Source organism: Elephas maximus, chromosome 7 (genome assembly GCF_024166365.1).
Source record: "Elephas maximus indicus isolate mEleMax1 chromosome 7, mEleMax1 primary haplotype, whole genome shotgun sequence".
NCBI lineage: Eukaryota > Metazoa > Chordata > Mammalia > Proboscidea > Elephantidae > Elephas > Elephas maximus.
The window spans coordinates 68,015,682-68,037,762 of record NC_064825.1 but is presented as its reverse complement, the minus strand read 5'-3'; the positions used below and the strand labels follow the sequence as shown (position 1 = coordinate 68,037,762).

At 43.7% G+C, this 22,081-nt stretch overlaps 1 protein-coding gene across 7 annotated transcripts in view; it reads right to left on the bottom strand.

Moving 5' to 3' along the window:
* Positions 1–22,081, bottom strand: part of TEAD1 (TEA domain transcription factor 1) — a 299,630-nt gene that overhangs the window by 187,252 nt on the left and 90,297 nt on the right. For all 7 annotated transcript variants that reach the window (XM_049890429.1, XM_049890431.1, XM_049890424.1 and 4 more), the window contains exon 2: positions 13,905–14,160. In XM_049890429.1, the coding sequence (XP_049746386.1) occupies positions 13,905–14,061 (157 nt within the window). In that variant the 5' untranslated portion in view covers positions 14,062–14,160. The remainder of the gene's footprint in view (positions 1–13,904; positions 14,161–22,081) is intronic.

Sequence of the window (22,081 nt, the reverse complement as noted above, 5' to 3'; positions counted from 1 at the left end):
TTGTGCTGTCCGAACAACTGCCTCTTGATCTATGTAAAGATTGCTCATAAGCACAATTAAGTACATAGCATATAAATATCAAGCAAAGGAAACACACCTGTGATTAAACATGATTAATGATTATAACCAAACGAGAATCTGTAGCACACTTAAAAGGACCCTGAGCTGCTTTCATACTCTAAAGCCCACCCCACCCACCCAGGCCCAAAGGTGGGGCAAGTACAAACAAGTTCCTTGTCAGGAATCTGTTACAAAGAATAACATGGTCACCAAAACAACACCGACATTTTTAAAACAGGCTTCCAGAAGGCCCCCAACCCTCCAGGAATAAATGATTTCCACTCTCAAGTACAAGTTAAATGATAAACAGTGGCTTGGCAGAGATGTGGACCCTATTAGTGTGACGCGTGTGCTGTTGAGTGTTTGGGCTTTAGGAGAATAGGTTGAGCATTTTCCTCTGTCTCTACCGTTACCATTTTACCACCATACATGAATGGTAGAGTAACGCAACTGTTAGTCTGGACAGCTGAGTGACAGATCCAAGTGGCCGGGGGACCTGCCTGAACTCCCTGACCAATGTCCTAAGGCCTATAATAAGAACACCCTGCTCTGCTTCCCGGCCCAGCACCACCACTCTCTGACCACCTGTTCCCTGAGCTCGCCATCCTGGCAACCCACACATGGGCAGCAGAGCTCTCTGGCACCAGCACCTCTCTGAGCGCTACCCTCCTGCCCACCCCGACCCTTCGGTGGTTCCCTCGACTGATCCTCTGGTGAACATCACCCAAAAGTTGACCCAGGCAATCTGTTCTTTCTAATTCTTGGTATTTTCCAAATTGTCTTTAATGAATATTCCTTACTCAGCACCCGTGGAAAAAATAAACTTGATATAATTATCTTTTCCCTCTGATTCCAAAAGAAACATATGCTTACTATAAAAAGTTCCGTCAATACAGAAACATGGAAAGGGAGTGAGTCTCCTGTAGTCCCATCCCCCTGCAGCAACCACTATTAAAAACCCATATATTAGTACGCTGTAAATTCCTTCAGTTTTTTTTTTTTCTATGATCCTAAGCATACAACCAAAACAAACCTGGTGGCATAGTAGTTAAGTGCTACAGTTGCTAGCCAAAAGGTCAGCAGTTTGAATCCGCCAGGCGCTCCCTGGAAACTCTATGGGCCAGTTGTACTCTGTCCTATAGGGTCCCTGTGAGTCAGAATCAACTTGACAGCATCGGGTTTGAAGCATACGACACATTTACATATTTAAGACACATTTACATATTTAAGACACATTTACATACTTAAGCGTTTGGCTGTTAACCAAAAGGTCAACAGCTGGAATCCACCAGCAGCTCCTTGGAAACCCTATGGGGCAGTTCTACTCTGTCCTACAGGGTCACTATGAGTTGGGATCGACTTGATGGCAACAGGTTTGGTTTTGGTTTAGATAAGTATTCTATAAGACAGCACCTTTACGCAAGAGAACAACAGAACTCTACCATAATAATAATTATGATAATTCGTTTAAAAAAAAAAAAAAAACCTTTACACCCTTTCTATCAATGGAATGGAGTCCTTGGGTGGTACAGCTAACTGCTAATCGAAAGGCTGGAAGTTTAAGTCCACCCAGAGGCACCTTAAAGAAAGGCCTGGCGACCTACTTCCAGAAAAATCATCCATTGAAATCTCATCATCCATTGAAATCTCGATGGAGTGATTAGATGGGAACCTCAGGGGCAGTGAGTTTATGTTAATGGAGGAGGAACAACTCAGCAAAGGAGGGTGAGAATGACTGCACGGCTCGAAGAATGTCATCAGTGTCACTGGATTGTATGTGTAGAAACGGTTGAATTGGTGCATGTTTTGCTGTGCATATTCTCAACAACAATGAAACAAAACTTAAAAAAAAAAACCAAAAAACTCTGACACACATAGGGTCACCATGAGTCAGTTCCAATTACATGGCAACTGGTTTATCAATGGGATGGGATACAAATAAATAACAAAAATAATAAATTAGAAGAAGGCATGCTCTCAAGAGAAGAGAATGGGTCTCAGCTACAGAAGAGAAAGGAGCTAAGATTTTGGGATGGTGGGAGTGAGGCAGAGGGTATTTGACAGTCAGTGGGGGAGGGATAGAGAGACAGTGTGAGAATCCAGGACTGCGTTGCTAAGAACTCAAGAGTCAGTCCACTTCCTCCTCCCCTTTGATGCTACAAAGAGCCACTGCTACGGGCCCCGCCCAGGAATAGGTTCCCAATGGTTCCTTCCATCCTCTGTGACTCCAATTCAGAAAAGTCTGCCCTGAATCTTCACTTCCCACCCTCTTTTTTGACTGAAACCCTGAGAAAGGGGGCTCAGTCCAATTCCTCTCTGAACCAAATACTCCTCTAACTATTCTTGTTGTTAGGTGCTGCTGAGTTGCTTCCAACTCACAGTGACCCTATAGGACAGAGTAGGACTGCCCCACAGGGTTTCCATGGAGTGGCTGGTGAATATAAACTGCCAACCTTTTAGAGTTAGCAGCCGAGCTCTTAACTACTGCACCAAGGCAGTTAGGGAACCTCAATCCTGCTTGATGGCTCCCAAACACTCTTAACCAACAGGTCCCTAAACAGGATTAATCTCACAAAAGCATTATATTTAGAATTCAGTTCAAAGCACTTTCTCATACATAACTGCATTTTCTCTTAGCATTACCAAGAGGTAGGAAGAATATGTTGATTTACTTTCCCCATTCTACAGATGATGGTTGGCCCAAAAATACATCACAATTAGGTATTTTGGACCAGTCACAGAATTTGGGAGGAGGAGGGCAGGGAAGTCAGCCTTTTCTTCTGATCCCAATGTTCCTTCCACCTGCTCTCTACCAGGCCCACACCATTTACCTGTAACCTCTTTCTTTTCACACCCATGGGGCCATGTCCTCCTCAAAGAAATCCCCCAAATATCTGGGTTACTTTGGTACCTTATTTACAAATTCATACTGCACCTTCTACTGCAAATTTCAACATCATAGCAATTAGTCAGTCCAATGCTGAGGGGCCTCAGATGTCTTACTTCCTCATCTCTAATGGCCATCGCCCATACTCACATCAGTTGACCACATTTGTGGCCACACCTTGAAACTAATCACTTGAAATCTCTCCACCTCTAAGATTTCAGGCGCTGTCCTTAGTCTGTATGACTACAGCCTCCCAATCCTGCCACTGCTCCTATACTCCGCAGTCTCTGAGCAACGTGTTTCATGACTTACAAGCCCCTCCAGCTTCACCTTGTCCATTCCTAGCCTAGATTTGTGCAACCATGCACTCAATAGCACCTTGGAGTCCCCTGTCCCAAGCTCCTCTGTGGGCCCTGACGACCACCAAAATATGAATTAACTGTAAGTATTAACTCTGTTGAAGCAAAGTTATGTAATCATGCCAATGGGCTTCCCAAAATCTAACACTCTTGGCCTTAAATAAAAATTAACTTGAACTGGATCACAGACTTCAAGAAAAAAAAAAAAAGACGAATATCTTCAAGATCTAGGGCTAGGCAAAGAGTTCTTAAACTTGATGCCAAAAGCACAATCCATAAAAGGGAAAATTGATAAACCAGACCTCATCAAAATTCAAAATATTTGCTCTGTCAAAGTCCATGGAAGAAAATACACGCAAACCACGTATTTTTACAGTTCAGTTCAAAGCACTTTCTCATTCTTAACTACATTTTCTCGCAGCATTGAATATATAAAAACTTATCAAAATTAAACAGTAAAAAAAAAATCCAGTTAAAAAAATAGGCCAAAGACATGAAAAGACATTTCATGGAAGGATATACAAATGGCAAATAAGCACACGAAAAGACATTCAACATCATTAGCACAAATTAAAACTACATGAGTTATCATTACACACCTACCAGAATGACTAAATTAAACAATAGTGACAATGCCAAATGAAGGCAAGGATGCGGAGAATACAAAATGGTACAGCTCTACTGGAAAACAGTTGGGTAGTTTAAAAAAAAAAAAAAACTAAAATGTGCAACTACTATATGACCCAGCAGCAATTACACTCTCAGGCATTCATCCCCCAAGATGAAAACTCACGCTCACACAAAAAACTGTAAGTGAATGTTCATAACAGCTTTACTTGAAATGGACAAAAACTGGAATCAGCCCAGAAGTCCTTCAATGGGCAAATAGTTAAACTATGCCGCATACACACACACACACGAATAATACACAGCAATAAAAAGGAATGAACCAGTGATACACACAACTTGGAAGAATCTCCAGGGAATCAGGATGAGCAAAAAAAAGGCCAAACCCAGAATGTCACATGCTATATGATTCCATTTATACAACGTTTTTAAAATGATAAAATTTTAGAAATAGAAGACAAATTTGTGGTTATCAGGGGTTGTTGTTGTTGTGTGCTGTCAAGTCAATTCCAATTCATAATGACCCTACAGGACAGAGTAGAAGTGCCCCACAGAGTTTCCTAGGCTGTAATCTTTATGGGAGCAGATGGCCAGGTCTATTCTCCCACAGAACCTCTGCTGGGTTGGAACCACTGATCTTTCGATTAGCAGCCAAGTGCTTAACCACTGCACCATCAGGGGTTAGGGATGAGGAAAGCAGGAGAGGCTTGGATATGTACTCCCCCACTATTACACACATCCCACTTAAAATCTGTTCTAGTTCTGTCCTTGGTAAATGGTGAGCTTAGGCTTCACAGTCCGGTCAGCACCCACAGCTTTAAGGATGACTTCTCTGATGGTGAGTCCCCAGCCTACTTCTACAATTTGAACCTGCACAAATCTCCAACTCCCTACAGGTCATCTTCATCTAGAGGGCCACCCAGTACCTCAAACACATGATAAAACTCAACTCCTTTTCCTCTCCCCTCTTCAAACCTGCTTGTCCTGTCTCCACTCCCCTTCACCGCCATCCTCCCTGTCAGCCAGAAGTGGAACCCTGAAATCATCTTTACCTCTTCCTTGTCTTTCACAAATCACATGTGGACAACCGGTCCTGTTGGTTCTCTCTCTGAAACTACTCCCTCCCACCAGCACTGCCAGTATCGTAATTTAAGTCCTCCTCTTCCACTGGACCACTGCAACAGCCACCTAACTTATCTTCACGCCTCCAGGGTGTACTTGTGAAACACAGGCTGCACCACGTCATCTCCTGAAAAAATATAACTTCCTCTGCCCTCAGAATAAACAACAAACACCTTGACGTAGCATCCAAGACCCGCCACATTACGGGGTTCAGCCCACATTGTTGGACTCGTCTACCACCAAACCCAGGTCACACCCTAGTTTCTGCACTCCGCAGAGCTGGGCCTTTCAGACTTCCCATGCCTTTACTTACGCTGTTTCCTTTAGGCCTGAATGTCCTTCCTTCTCTCTCTTTCCGCACAGTACCAGGTCTGAACCTGGGCTCCTGGGGCCTCTTAAAGCTATATGCAAATATCCTATAACTACTTACAAATGTACATTTTTCTGGAAAGCAGATCCACAACTTTCTACAGATTCTAAACAGAGTACATAATTCAAAGTAGGTTTAAAAAAAAAAAAACCACTAAGTAGCTTTTTCCTAATACTCTCTCCCCGTTTGACTCTCTCAAATACACACATGTGCAGTCCCCAAACGTAAATAGTCATGCTTTCCATTGCTCTGCCACTAAACTCCCTGTGTATCTCTATTACAGAGTGAGCTTCCATCTGTATTAGTCATTAGTTGTACAGACTGCTTTGGTTTCAAATGTCAGCTCCACAACACATTTACTGTGTGATCTTGGGCAAGTCATTTTGCCCTGCTTGGCCTCAGTTTCCCCGGCTGTAAAATGGGCATCGTAACAGTACCTATATCATTGGGTGGCTATGAGGATAAACAAGGAAACACACTCTAAAAGCAATGAGAAAGTGCTGCTGTTGTTATTAGGTGCCATCATGTCAGTTTTGACTCATGAGGACCCTATGTACGATGGAACAAAACATTGCCCAGTCCTGCACCATCCTCACAACCGTTGCTATGTTTGAGCCCACCGTTGTAGCCACTGTATCGATCCATCTCATTGAGGGTCTTCCTCTTTTTTGTTGACCCTCTAACTTTAACAAGCATGATATTCTTCTCCAGGGACTGGTCCCTCCTGAAAGTATGTCCAAAGTACATGAGATGACGTCTCGCCATCCTTGCTTCTAAGAAGCATTCTGGCTGTACTTCTTCCTAAACAGATGTTTGTTCTCCTGGCAGGCCATGGTATATTCAATATTCTTCGCTGACATCCTAATTCAAATGCATCAACTCTTTTTCAGTCTTCCTTATTCATTATCCAGCTTTCGCATGCATATGAGGCAACTGAAAAAACCATGGCTTAGGTCAGGGACACCTTAGACCTCAAAGTGACACCTTTGCTTTTTAAACACTTCAAAGGTCTTTTGCAGTAGATTTACCCAATGCAATACGTTGTTTGATTTCCTGACTGCTGCTTCCATGGGTGTGGATTATGGATCCAAGTAAAATGAAATCCTTGACTTCAATATTTTCTCTGTTTATCATGATGCTGCTTATTGGTCCAGTTGTAAAGATTCTTGTTTTCTTTATGTTAAGGTGTAATCCATACTGAAGGCTGTAGAGTTTGATCTTCATCAGTAAGTGCTTCAAGTCTTCTTCACTTTCAGCAAGCAAGATTGCGTCGTCTGCCTACTGCAGGCTGTTAAGGAGTCTTCCTCCAATCCTGATGCCATATTCTTCTTGATGTAGTCCAGCTTCTCAGATTATGTGCTCAGCATACAGACTGAACAAGTACAGAGAAAGGATACGGCCCTGATGCACACCCTTCTTGATTTTAAACCACGTAGTATCCTCTTGTTCTGTTCAAACAGCTGCCTCTTGGTCTATGCACAGGTTCTTCATAAGCACAAATTCTGAAATTTCCATTCTTCACAATGTTATTCATAATTTGTTATGATCCACATAGTCGAACGACTTTGCATAGTCAATAAAACACAGGTAAACATCTTTCTGGTATTCTCTGCTTTCAACCAGGATCCATCTGATATCAACAATGACAACCCTTGTTCCCCATTTTCTTCTGAATCTGGCTTGAATTTCTGGTGTACCCCTGTCAGTGTACTGTTGCAACCGTTTTTTCATTATTTTCAGAATAATTTTACTTTCATGTGATATTAATGATATTTTTCAATAATTCCATATTCTGTTGGATCACCTTTCTTTAGAATGGGTACAAATATGGCTCTCTTCCAGCTGGTTGGCTGAGTAGCCATCTTCCAAATTTCTTAGCATAGACGAGTAAGTTCTTCCAGCGTTGTGCCCATTTATTGATAAACATCTCAACTGGTATTGCGTCAATTCCTGGACCCTTGTTTTACTCCAGTGCCTTCCTCACAGCTTGGACTCCTTCCTTCAGTACCATCAGTGCTTGATCATGTGCTACCTCCTGAAATGGCTGAACATCAACCAATTATTTTTGGTACAGTGACTCTGTGTATTCCTTCCATCTTCTTTGGATGCTTCCTGCATCATTCAATTTTTTGCCCATGTAATCCTTCAATTTTGGAACCTGAGGCTTGAATTTTTTTCTTCAGTTCTTTCAGCTTGAAAAATGCTGAACATGTTCTTTCCTTTTGCTTTTCTTCTCATTTTGAGTTGTGCCACATCAGCAAATGAAGGTCTTGAAATCTTTACTCTGCCCACGTCATTAAGGTCAACTCTACTTTGAGGAGGCAGCTCTTCCCCAGCCGTATTTTGAGTGACTTCCAATCTGAGGGGCTCATCTTTCGGCACTGTATCAGGCAATGTTCCACTGCTATCCATAAGGTTTTCACTGGCTAATTTTTTCAAAAGTAGATCAACAGGTCCTTCTTCCCAGTCTGTCTTAGTCTGGAAGTGCCACTAAAACCTGTCCATCATGGGTGACTCCGCTGGTATTTGAAATACAGATGGTAGAGCTTCCAGCATTATAGCAACATACAAGCCACCACAATATGACAAACTGACAGATGAGTACTGGAACAACGGGCTAGCGCATAAAAATTGTTCAAAATAGGTCAGCTATTTTAATTATAATTATTTTAGGCTTGTTGTTCCCATCCACCCTTCCAGCACTCAGCAGACCCTCAATGCATGATTTAGGAATCCATGTCTTCTTGAATGCCAAGGCTCATTCACTGTCACAGCCAAGCTGCCGGAAAGCATAACTCAGTAATAATTTAACACTCCTTTTCTTCTCCTACCTTATGACCTATTCTTGAGCCATCCTAATCGGCAATTTTTTATCCAGATTGCACAATGACTTACACCTTGTGCATAAACCTTTGCATACCCCTCCCCCCCACCACATTACACTTCTCAATCAAAACAGTGATGACGCTGGCTTTGCTATTCTCACAGGAAACAAAACTATTTCAAAATCCCCCATTACTCATCTGTTCTAAGGATTCCAGAATTAACCCTTGTCCTACTACTGGGCCTATTGTGAGCATTCTAAGAAGACCATTAAATTTACTAACATCTTTCTGTATTTTTCCCCTTTCTCCCTCTTTGTTTCTAGTCAATTCCTCCAGCAATAGAGGCTTTCTCAGCTCAGAGGCTTAGTCATCGATCTTTCTTGGTTTTAACTGATAATCCAGGTATGCATATGTTCAAGAAACATTACTGACACTTTCTACGTCCAAGGCTCTATGATACAGCCTGTAAAGGACAGTCAGAGTCCCTGCCTTTACAGAGCTTCCAACCTGTTCCAGGGGCACAGCTCGTTGTGCTTCACATTGAAACACACACCAGGAATCAGAGGTCACAAAGGATAAGGAAATCACAGACGCTACATGTTGTCCAGATGGAGGAGAACCCCAAAGCTAAACCAGCTACACTGAGTCGATTCCTACTCATGATGTCCCAACGTGTGTCAGAGGAGAGCTGTGCCCCGTAGGGTGTTAAATGATTGTGATCTTTCGGAGGTAGATTGTCAGGCTCTTCTTCTCAGGTGCCTCTGGGTGGGTTAAAACCATAATCTTTCATAGTAGCCCAGCACTTAACCATCGTACCACCCAATGACTCACCGGTGGAGAAGGTGGTCAGCTCTGGCCCTGCAGGTCACTTCCCAAGGCCTGGAAATCCTAGAGGGCTTTGATTCTGTAGCCATTTCCTGGGGCCTCCATGGACATAGGCCACCTTCCTGTTCCTCAGACATGCTGTGAGAGCCCACTATCTCACTAAAGGGTGATTCTGCCTTTCCTTGGCCAGTTCTCTATATCAGGAGGAGCAGGCCTATCTGAACTTGAGGACCACAGATTTCAGTCTCTTTGCCTTCACTGGTTAACTAGTGCACACTCACATTTGCTTGTGTGCACACTCATTCTGATATCCCTTTTCAGTTTTGCTACCAGCTCACTAAAAGGGGCCCCCAGCCCTCTCCTGTCTGTGCTCCTGTAAAGTAAGCAAAGAGGCAATTCAAAGTCCTGTGCTCCCCTGGCTGTGCAGGACTGACTCACAGCCACCTTCTTCCTCACCTTCTCTGATGCTCTCAATTCAGCTCTCTGGGGCTGACCAGTAGCTCTGGCATCCCAGCAAGAAAGAGACCCTGCCCAGAGCTGTCCTAAGGAAGGACCCAGAAGACATCTGCACCCAAAATGAGAAAGTCGCTGCCCAGTAATTGCTCTGCCCAGCCTGCCTGTAGGATCCTATGGTACTGAACTCTTCAAAACATCTTCCTGGCCATCATGGGGGACAGCCTTGTGATCTGGGATACTCCACACTGTGTTATTTGAGATGCTCTCCTCCTGCCAGCATCAGGCCAGGTGCCCTGGACATCGGTGGCCAAGAACAGGCTTCAAAAGGTTAAGTGGAAGGTGACCATCTTCAAAGGGCTCTCAGACTTCCCAGAAAGCTTTGGCTCACAGCCCTGACCTCACGTCAGTGTTTCCTGCAAATGAACTTGTGACAGCTTCATGAGGGCAGGGACTGTGTCTGTCTAGTTCACTGCTAAGTCCCTGACAACCCCTACACCAGGGGGCTGGAATACAGCCGGCATGACTCAATACCAATTCGTTAAATAACATTATAATAATGATGGCAACAAACAACATCAAGGAAGGAACAGAAGTCCACTGGAAGGAGCCCAAGTTTTGGAGTCAGAAAGATCTAAATTTGAAGGCTTCCAGTTATACTATTCATTGGTCATGTGCAAGCCACTTTGCCTCTCTCGGCCTCCACTTTTTCATCTACAAAACAGGGATCACAATACCCACCTCAAAGGGTTATTGTGAGCATCAGATGGAAATTATATGTAAAGTCTTAACACAGCAGTACATGGCAGAGTGTACGTCTTTATTTTACGTTAATAAACACTCATATACTATAGTTCTTACTGTGTGTCAGACACAATTCAAACACTGTTGGGAGGACCCCAGATCACAATTAGTTCATTTAAATTCTTTTAACAATCCTTTGAAGTAGAATCCATTTTAACTCAGGCTCTTAGGAACAGGAGCAGAGTCAAAGAAGAGTTCACTACATCTAATTATCAGTAAGAAGAATTGCTTACACATGAGGGTGCCCAAGACAGAAGTAATCTACCCACACGGTAACCAACTGTATCAAATCTCAGGTTCCCCACAGGCCAAGGCAGCAGAGAGAGAGAATTAAAACCATCTCCTCTAATGGCCCAAACCTCATCATAAAGCGAGCTTTCCATTTTTCCCGTCTATAAAAGACTACACTTGCCCTACTGCCTACCATGAAGGAAATTTCATTACCCAAATAAATCAGGGCTGCACTTGACCTTGCTTCTCCAATGGTTCAGGATTAGTGACATCATCATGCACTTTACAAATGCTCAGAAATATTCGAATAACCCTCTCGAGTCAAAAACACTTGGTATTTCACTAAAAGGCATTAAATTATTTTGATTTTACTGCATAGAATCCAAAATGCTTTCAATGTTTTCATTTTCAAAACCCTCAGAGAAAAAGTATGCTCTTAGGAGCTTAAGAAATCTCTGAATCCTGGTCTGGTTGCATCCTTGTTCATGTGCAGTAAGATGGAGGGCAAGCCAGAAGCCAAGGAGCAGTAGCTCTGGGTCCACACTGCTCACATGACTCAACCCGAGTTCACTCATGTTCTAATTATAAGTAAGAAGAACTGCTTACACTGTGAAGGTTCCCAAATCAACCTTTTTTCATCCTCAAAGTCACAAAGCAGGTCACAGGCAGCTCACGGACACCTAGGGAAGTTCCTCTTAAGGGGTCCACCCTCAGTCTCTCAAAGCCCTGCTAGACACCAAGTTTCCCTTCCGAAGTAGCAGGAGAAGTAAAGCTCTCCCGTCTTGGCCAAGGACAGGGAGCTGAGTGGGATGTTTTCTCCGGGAGGCAGGGTCCCTGCAACAAATGCATTTCCTGCACTCCCAATCGGATACATAATCCTGCAGGCTGCTGCTCAGCCTGGTGAAAAACCCACAATGAACAGAGCTACCCTTCCCAAATGAGGTGTAATTCCTAACGCTGCTTGCTCAAAGGACTGCCTGTTTTAAATCAGGTTGGCGACCAACACAGTAAGTGTAGTTCTGATTTAAGAAAAGAAAATTCACACAAGAAGAACAGGTGCACTCAGGAAGCACTCAGAATATGAGTTACCCTGGGAATTACAGACAAGCTCGCACAGTTGGCATCATGTTTGTCAAATGACTGATAATGCTTGCCATGTCACAAGTCACGAAATTACAGTATCATGAAATGTACAAGTCTGAGGAACCCACAGACATCACCTACTTGACACTCTTTATTTACAGAGGAGGAAACTGAGACCCCAGACCCACAGTAGGGCTGTCCAAGTTCATGGTTGACAGACAACTGAAATCCAAAGCTTCTCAAGTCCATTATTCCTTTTCCTGGTCTGCTGTCTCTGAAACTCAATTACTAACAAGAGTTTCATATTTTCATATGAAAGTATTTTTTTTAAGACTGAGTTATATGCAAGTGGGTTAAATCTACCACAGCTGCTATCTAAAAAGTAAAAATCTCAATGGAAAAGTAAAACTGAAGTTTACAAAATTAACTTTTCCTTTGAATTTATGTTCTCAGCCCTGAAGCCTCCTTACACTAAAGGACAGTGCCTTTCCCAGTATTCCCTGCGAGAAATGAAATGTCAGTAGTTATTTCCAACCAGGATTTCCAATACCATGCTAATATTTTAGATTAAGACAATTTCTGGGCAAACAAATGGAAGTTGTACAAGATAGAGTGTCCTGAAGTCACACTTTACTAACCCAGCGCCGTCGAGTCGATTCCGACTCATAACGACCTACAGGACAGAGTAGAACTGCTTACTACACGTTATAAAATCGTCTTCAAAAAAGCCTCAAAGATTAAAGTGTTTTTCTCTGCCTTTAAAAGAGAGGACAGTTGGATTTTTAGGTATGAAGACAAGACCTTGAAATAAAACAGAAGCTCAGGGTTCTCGGAATGAGGAAAGATACCAACTGGAAAACTAAGGCACTGAAACTTTTTGCCCACAGCAGCTGAGATGTTTCATCCCAAGTCTATTTCATCAGACATAAAGAAGCTTCTGTGGCTACACAGGAACACACAAGGGTTTACAACAAATGCTGAAGGTTTGGGTTCTCTCTCTCTTTCCTGTGTGTGTGACACGGACAGGCTGAGAGACGCCAATGCTGCCGAAAGAAAAATTTCCCTTGTTTCCATTACATCATCCAAGTTGGAGAGGGGGAGGGTGGAGTGGGGCACAGCTGGTGGCAGCTGCACTACCATCTGCTTTCTGCTTAGCAGTGTGTGCTAGTTTGAGCTGCAGCCTCCTAGGGCTCCTGACAGAGGAGGCGTAGTATTAAAGGCACAACACCCTATTACGGAAAAGCTGTCCAATCATTTAGAAATACATCACTCCCATGATAAGTTAACAATCTCAGGTAGGTTGCTGAGCTGGTTTTCTTAGAGTTTAGGTTATTTGTTTGCATCTCTTCAGACTCAGCTATAGTGCAAACCCTGTCAACTCAACGTGCCCAATTAGACAAGCAGAATGGACAAGCAACCACCTGCCATCTGTCTTTCAAAAGGTAAGCAGCCAAAAAGTACAGGTCTCCAGTTAGAAGTATTTACGGAAGGAGTGGAGTCTGCTCAAACCCAGGACACAAGCTCCACACAAGTGGATGGGAATTCGTTGCTGCCGCTCGCATCCCATGCCATCTGGTCAGCCTGTCTCACCCTCCTTGGCACTCCTGGAGTTTCCTTCAGAACACATTGTCCAGTGCCCTCTTGTAGAAGGGAGAAGAGCAGAAGTATTCTATGGGGTTAAAGCCTAATAAGGCTATTCAACTGCAAACTGGCAGCAAAGCAGCTAACTGGTGTTCAAGGGTCTAATCAAGCCCATGTACACATTTTATCTGGTCTGCACAGGGCCGTGGGGGAAAAAATTAGTAGATTTCATATGAACATTTCAATTGCTGGAGAATCAAGAGATATGGCAACACCAGGTCTCCATTTCTGTGTGGCACCACTTACTTGATTGAAGCTAAGAAGCAATACTTCATTTGGATGGAGCATGTGTTCTGAGGAACTAGTTCCTACCACTCAGTATCTGCATATGCCCCTGCAACTATCTATATTCCCACCTGAACCTTGAGAGCTTTTGGCATAATCCCACCGAGCATATAAAAGGAGAAGAAAACCCTGGAGAATGATTTCCTAATGGTCTTTCATCTAGTCTCCTCTTTAGTCAAGATTTAGGCCCCCAAATGACAAACCAAAATTCTGCAAAGATCTTTCAACCCAATGCAATGAATAGGATCTCAGCAGAAGACCAGCTACAACGTACCCCTACTTCAATCAAAGCAGATCGAGGTATTTTAAACAAGCATTCCAGGCCAACTTACCATACATTTTGCCTTCATCTGATAAGATGATTTTCCTCCTCCCACATGGCGGATAGATAGCCAGGGCCTCCTGGAAGCTCTGCTCAATGTCGGGGCTCCAGACTCCTTCAGCGTCATTGTCAATTGGCTTATCTGCAGAGTCACTCATCCTTTCCATGTTTTCGGCAGGGCTCTCACTGCCGCTCCAGCTGCTGGGCTCAATTTTGGCGGTTGGATTTTCCAAGCCGAAGCCTGGAGTCTTTTCAAGAAAATAAACCTAAAAGAGAAATCACAAGATAGTATGATAAGGATGTGGTATCCACAAACATTCTGCTCTTCCTAATTCTCGTGCAAATTCTTCAGTCCTCAACTTTGCTTGGAGAGTAATTCCCAGTAGAGAATATGGAATGTTGAGCTCCATGTGGCTTTTGTTCTCTGTGTATCCTGTGAAGCACTCATACAGAAATGTAATGGCAAGCAGAAGTCAGATCATCTTCCCAGATGAGAGGAAATTTTCATCTGAGAATAGTACCCACTCCGAGTTGCAAGTCTGCAGTGAATCATGCAAAAACCATTTACCAAGCATGCAAACAGTTAAGCACTTGGCTGCTAACCAAAAGGTTGGTGGTTCGAGTCCACCCAGGGACACCTTGGAAGAAAGACCTGGTGATCTACTTCCAAGAAATCAGGCACTGAAAACCCTACGGAGTACAATTCTACGCTGAGACACATGGGACAGCCATGACTCGGAATTAACTCGACAGGGACTGGTTTTACTATCTACCAGGAGCACTTTGCTCAGTGAAAACCAAGTGGAGGTAACTAAAACAAGTAGTTTATAGCAAATAAAGTAAGACAAAAGATGCCCTCTTTGCTGCAGCAATTGGTATCATAACTTTGAAACGCCAAGCCATCCGATGTTTGTAACTCCAAGAAGCAAGATGGGGAGGGAAGGAGGAAAACTATTTTGCTATGGCAAATCCTCCACAGAGACAGCAGGTGCCAGCTGGCCTGAACCTACTATCCTGTAGCATTTATCTTCTGGGCTTTTCCACTCTCAACTCCTAGACTCTAACCCTGAAGCAGGGACCAAGTTGTCCCCATTCCTGCACTCCCTACAACCCCTAACCACAAGTGCCTCGCACACGGGAGGAAAAGTTCTACACCCCCATGGGGTACTCCGTCTCATAACCTACTCTGCATTCTGGTCATATGACACCTGTGGGAGAGTCATTTATTTTTTTCTGTAGCCCTGAAGATTATAGAACCCAAAGAAATCTTTCTCAAATATTTATTCCCCTTAAATTATGCATGTAACCTAAGGTCATAAAGGGATAAGCTTTCAAAACAAATGTCAAACTGGCATAACACCAACATGAAAATGATCTAATCCAGTACCCCCTGCTGTCCAGCACACCAACATATCAATATTCCTTTGTTGAAAGGGCATCGGATCATACATTCAAAGGTTTCCCCAAAAGGGGGGACAGGAACTGCTCCTGGGGATTGATCGAAAAGGGGAGGCGCGAGCCTGAGTGGGAAGGGCTTAGTATGACCATGGTTTCTCCCTTACCCCTGGCCCCAATTCCATGTAGCTTTACAGCAGAGGCGCCCAGGAGGGCAGCAGGTGCTAGTGGCCCCACCCGGCACCAGGGACTGCTCCATATTCCAGGGCAGTCACCACAAGCAACCTGTCTTCCTTCCTTCTCTCTCCCAACTGGATCTTGATCCCCTGCCCTCCCCGACCTGTGTGCATCAACGGATCCCAGGTGCAGAAACTCTGAGGCGCATCAACATTACACAATTAATGTTGCAACTAGTGGGTACTTTTGGCTTCCCATCCTGACATCTTTTTAGATTTGGCAGCACTTAGAAGAAACCCTCAGGTCGTCTGCCTTTAAAGGCTGCCATTGATCCATCATTCAAAGAACTTATCTGCAAAATATTTACTACTTCTACCAACACATGTACATTTACACAGGACTTTAAAAACTGCCAGATGGTAAGGTGTAATTTATGCCACAAGAAAGGATTTTATGACTGACCCCCAGCTGAACTCTACAATGCCTGCAATGTGGGCTATTTGAATTCTCAAGCTATTACACTTTTTGTTGGGGTTCGAAAGTCTTACAAAATTCAAGCTTTACTATACGCTAGACACTGTTCTAGCTCCAAAGTGGTTTACTGGAGAAATTATAACAATAAGAGCAAACTTTTTGAGCAGTGGCTATCCCACCTATTCCCTCTCAAACCTGCCCAAATGAAACAAAATAACACACACACACACCACAGGCCAGTGGGAGCTACATTTAAGACAGATACTGGATGTACACAGCACTCGACCAGGATAGTAGAGGGACAGAATTCAGGACAGTGAGGGCTAGATGAAGGGACCAGTGAGCTTAACCAAAAAACAAAAAAAAAAAACTAGCTGCTGTCAGATTGACTCCGACTCATGGCAACTTCATGTGTGTCAGAGTAGAACTGTGCCCCATAATGTTCAATGCCTCATCTTTCAGAACTAGAATACCAGGCCTTTCTTATGAGGCACCTTTGGGTGGACTCGAATCTCCAACCTTTTGGTTAGCAGATGAGCACCTTAACTGTTTGTACCACCCAGTGATTCCAGGAAAGCTTAGGTTAGCTAAAAAGAACATTACCATATAATGGAGAGCTTCAGAGTCTCCAGACCAAAATGTAGCAACGTCCCCATCCAATGCTTGATGTTTCCTCTGCAACTTCTCACCAACTGATCACAGTCTATGCTTGAATGTCACCAATGACAGGGAACTCCTCAGTACCACCCTTCTTCAGACTGACATGCTGAAATTCTTCCACCTATTTGGCGAAAATCTGTCTCCTGGTTACCCTCTACCCATCCATCCCTTGTGGGTCTATTTCATTTCTCGGGGAAGCCAATCTCCCCCCAGACATCTATTTAGATATGACAGGAGCTGTCCCAGGCCCCTGGCTGTCTTTCAGACTAGATACAATTCACATTATCCCTCTGCCCAGCCCTTATGAACGTATTCTGGTTTGTCCAGAATCCTCAGTAAATGGCACTCAGAGGTGGATGTATGATCCAAAAATCCTCTAAGCACCCCTCTCTTCAGATACTGTTCCTATAGCCTATCTCCTCTCTTGTGTACTTGTGCAACTGATTTAGGGACTAAAGGCAGGAATTTGTTTATTCCTATTCAATTCCGTTACCTTTAGCTTTAGCCACAGTCCAGCGCTGGTAAGATCCTCCTGAATCATAACTACCAAGCTTTGTGTCATTAGACAATGAACCACCTCTAAAGAGCTGTGACTTAGGGAGGGTGTAGACAAAGAAGATTCTTACTCAACTTCCTGCTAGCTGAACTGCTCGACAAGGGACGGACTGCCTTGTAAGACAGAAGCAGAATTTTGCAGACCACCCCTTCAAGCTACCTCTAAAGCCAGGAGTTACACGTCCTTGGGTGCTTGCAGAATGCAATATTCGCTAGCATTAAGGGAGTGCTTGGTAAGCACAGGTGCTTTTCTAAGTGCTCGCGTGTTTTTATTCATTTACTGCAAAGGGAAGAACTGTGTCCAGGCTCTTGCCATGTGGTCAACTGGAGCTCAGCAGGATGGAATAACCTACTCTGGACATGGGCCCAGACACAGCCCCAGAAACTACCAGATACATAATCCACAGAGTCATACAGGCCCTTGGTTTTACAACCCAATTGTAAGATGAGGCTCTGTATGGGCAGAGTTTCCGATCACAAGACTGGGGCTGGCTGAGAAAAGCTCCCGTACTGGATACCAAAATAACCATTCTGGCATTCCGTCCCACAGGTTCTTTCCAGCCCAGCTCAAAATCCACCCCATCCGGGAAACTGTCCTGCATTCAGTGGCTCAGAGAGTATCAATCAGCCTTAAGAGTATCCTAAACCTGTATAGAATTATCACCTCCAAAAAATCTACCTGGTTCCTGAATTTACGGCAACAAGCACCTGCTTATTATGACAATAAGATCTAATCAAGGGAATTATATATAGAATATCCGTGCCTGTATAGCTAATGCCCTTCCTCACCATGCAGTCTTTGAGCAGGTCAGTCAACTCTGGCTCAGTTCAGTAAATGAAGAAGAACACAGGATTGGGGGCCAGAAAGAAGAGGGACTTGGGTTATTTAAAACCAAACAGATCCGAGTTCCAAATCCAGCTCACCCACTAGCCAGGCAGCCCTGGCTAAATTAGTTAATCTCTCAGAAGCTCAGGTTTTCACTTGTAAAATGGAGACAATAAGTTGAATTCAATCCCAATACAGAAAAATCATTAAGGGAAGAGTGGAACCTACCCCACAGGGTTGCCGTAAAGACTGAGATAATGAGTGAAGGTGCTCTGTCATCTGTAAGACCATGAACAGATGTTCATTTATTTTCAAGTCCATCATCTCCGGGCAGTGGCATGTACCTTGGGATACCCAAACACCTACTGATAATGGGATGGTGAAGAAATGAAGGAGGTTCCCCTAATCAGTCCCTTTGGGAAATTAGTTTACAAAGGGCCCTCTGCCTTAAGGTCTTCAGATGACTAAGGGGACAATTAAATCAATAACAAATGCCTTTATTTCTAACACTCATTTAAATCTGAACTTATTCATAGGTTCAGTAGCTTTCGCACTCTTCTGTGCTGTTCAGGTCGGCAGAACAGCCCCTTTCACAGAACGCCTAAAAGGAAAGAGAGTAGAAGCGAACTTTCATTTGTTGAAAATACACCGTGTATCGTGCAGACCTCATTTGCCTCAGTTTCCATCATTAACACTTTTCTGAAAGTTTCTGGAAAAGCTTTTTTCTGGAAAGTCTTCCCAGTCGCACTATAATAAACTTCGAAAGGAACGGCTTCCAGTGACCCAAGTACTCCTGCTAACTGCCCTAACAGCCACACTCCCGAAACGGACAGTCCTTTACAATTGCCCTGACACTTCGAGAAGAATAACGTGGGTACAGTGAAATCGTATCACTGTGCATTCAACAACATACATTTTATTATAAAAGCCCAAGACAGTCCAAGGCAAGTGATTCTGAAGCCCTCTCTATTCAACCAGAGTATGCACAAAGGGGTATGAGGCTGGACACAGGAATCTGCTGCTCCCTTCATCTTAACTCCTGTGAGTCTCTCATAATCTAAGCATCTCACCCACTCACAGGTAATTTAAAGGCTCTTCGAGGCTGATTCTGAATATATGTGCTTCTCACATTTAAAACTAACCCATATGATTAATGAAATAGCACTGAATATGAGAGTCCCCAAGAAGAAATTCATATGGCTTGAGTTAGCCAATCGTCACATCCTACGAGGAAGTGGGAAAAGAGCTGGACTGCAAGTTAGGACTGTTTCCACCTAAGTAACCCAGGACCACAAGGCACTTGTAGCCCCCTTGTACCTCAGTTTCCACTGTTACACTGAAAGAGGCCAACTTAGTTATCCCTCACCTTATGTTCCCATTCTCTACCTATAAAAGAACTTAGCAAGTTGGTTTCTGATGGCACCCCCAGCTCCACCCTAATGTCCTTGAGGGCAGGGACTATTACACTCACCAAAGTATCCCCAATGTTAGCGCAGTACCTGGTACAATACCTGGCATAATAAATACACAATGAAAAAAGAATGAACCAATAGCCAGGTGATATGAACAATTCTTTGATAACAACTTGAATGAAGTTATCACCCAAACTGTCCACGAGAAGTTTAGCTACTTCCCCATTTTTCAGCCTGTCTCTGACCAAGGTGCTAGCTAACAAACAGTTAAGAGCAGCTGTGACAAAAGAAATCACCAAATTAGGAAGCTACAAGAGGAAGACTTAAACCACACATAATATGGATAACCCAGAGTTAGCTGTATGATCCAGTTTCTTATGATACCACGATTACTGACAACCAACAGTCCTGTGTTAGAAGAACAAACATGGCTTCAGTCTTCTAGGCCGTACTTTCTTCTATCACATAGCAAACCTCATTTTGGGAAGAATGGTAATTTTTGACATTCAACATTTTCCCTTGTCTATTTCTTCTATTTTCTTTGTTTCTCTTTTTTAGTCCATTAGAGAAGATGAAGATCAGAAGGTGAACACTGTAAGGTACGCTGTAAAGGGGCAAAGTAGGGAAAGTATTAAACCAAAGCAGCAGCCAAGGAAGAAATTCAAAGAGGTGAAAGACGGTAACAAAGCAAATCTGGGTAAATGAATAGGCAGTACATAATGGAGCGGCTGTGAGAGGAAAGCGAAGAAGACAGACATTACTAAGAGATCAGAAGAATGCGGACATGGATATAGGTGGGAGCTATTTTAGGGTTTAAAGAAACAGAAACACATGGCGGGAATGATATCTGTTGTAGACAACTCACCCAAGCATTTGAGGATTTGAAGGTCACTGTGATCTCTGTGGAAACCCTGGTGGCATAGTGGTTAAGTGCTACAGCTGCTAACCAAAGGGTCAGCAGTTCAAATCCACCAGGCACTCCCTGGAAACTCTATGGGACTGTCCTACTCTGTCCTATAGGGTCGCTATGGGTCGGAAGCGACTCGACGGCACTGAGTTTCGTTTGGTTTTTTTGGTGATTTCTGTAAAAAACCATGATTAGCCCAAACTGTTCTCATAAGCAGAAAGATACCCCCGAAGGGGTGGTCCAGAGAGCCCAAATAAGCCAAAGCCATATACTTAACAGAATCTGAATCCAAGAATCACTTCTCCAGACAGAACATACATTTCCAGGAATATCAGACATGCACGACACCCTCACTGGACAGTCAGCCTATGGAGGCTGACTTTCCAACAGAACGCAGGCAGTGATGAATTCTCAGCTCTGTCCACAACTGACATCATCAAGTAAACCAAAAACCAAACCCGCGGCCATCGAGTCAATTCCGACTAATAACGACCCTATAAGACCGAGTAGAACTGCCCTATAGGGTTTCCTAGGAGTGTCTGGTGGATTCAAACTGCTGACCTTTTGGTTAGCAGCCACAGCTCTTAACCACTATGCCACCAGGGTTTCCTCATCAAGTAAAGATTTTCATTAATTCCCAATCAATAGTGAGGATACTTACTCACCTCCCCAGGTAGTTGGGAGGAATGTCAGACACTAATGATGGTTAACTGTTTTTGCATACGTAAAGTGGAGCATGTTCTTATTTCCCACCATTTCAGACCTAGCCAACCTTGCTAACAAGTGTCCTGAAAATACAGGTGAGAGTCGGCAGCCTGGATTTTGTGAACAGCCACCAGGAAGATGGAACAGCAGGACGTATGTCACTGTTAGAGCAACAGCAGAACTTTCAGGGAATACGGACAGTAAGAACTGAGGGGACATCTGCCATGGAGTCAGTAACAGCCAGTGAGCCTTAGTGTCATATCCTCCAATTATACCAATTACCAATAATTTCAGCAGTGAGAAGGGATAATTACTCCTTCTCGTTTTCAATAATCACTTCCAGATCAACAGGATCCATCAACAAGCCAATACATCTTCACCAAAACCCAGATGCTGAGCACCCCATTAGAGGACTAGCATTATCCCCTTGAGAGTTCCTGATTAATTCTCAGACTCATTAGCCCTAAGTACTCACCCAGGTGACAGCTCAAGAAAGGTTTTGATTGATTTCATGCTCTGCAGCTCTGATAGGATCACTTTGGATCACCAGCCTTTAGGGGAATCACCTTCTCCATCCCATTAATGAACCTGCTAGCCATGGAGACCAGAAACTCCTGCCCCTTCCTTTCTTCCATCATCTCCACCAATCAAGCTGACCGTTGCTTTCCTTTCACTGGTGAAATCCTTCAAAAGGACATGGTCATCGACCCAGCTAAAGGCAGTCTACCCCATCTGACCACCCCAAAGCAATGGCTTGATGTCAAGATACTGCATCCACCAGGCAAGCGTCAGCTGGAGAACATGGCCTGCAGCTTGAGTCATGGATCCCTGGGAGGTGAGCAATTTAACCTCAGAACCCAGAAAGAGATGTTACTTTCTTGCTCTCAGAGAAAAAAAATGCCTCAAGAGTTAGCAGTAAATAGTTGGCAGTAAGTAATGGAAAGGTCACAGGTCCTTCCCCAGGAGTTAAGTCAAAGAAGCCAAAGCCCCAAATATTCCAGGAAATCCCAAGATTAACTTCCCAATTCCAATAGGTCTGTAGAGTGAACATACATTTAAGGTAGATTAGCCAATCA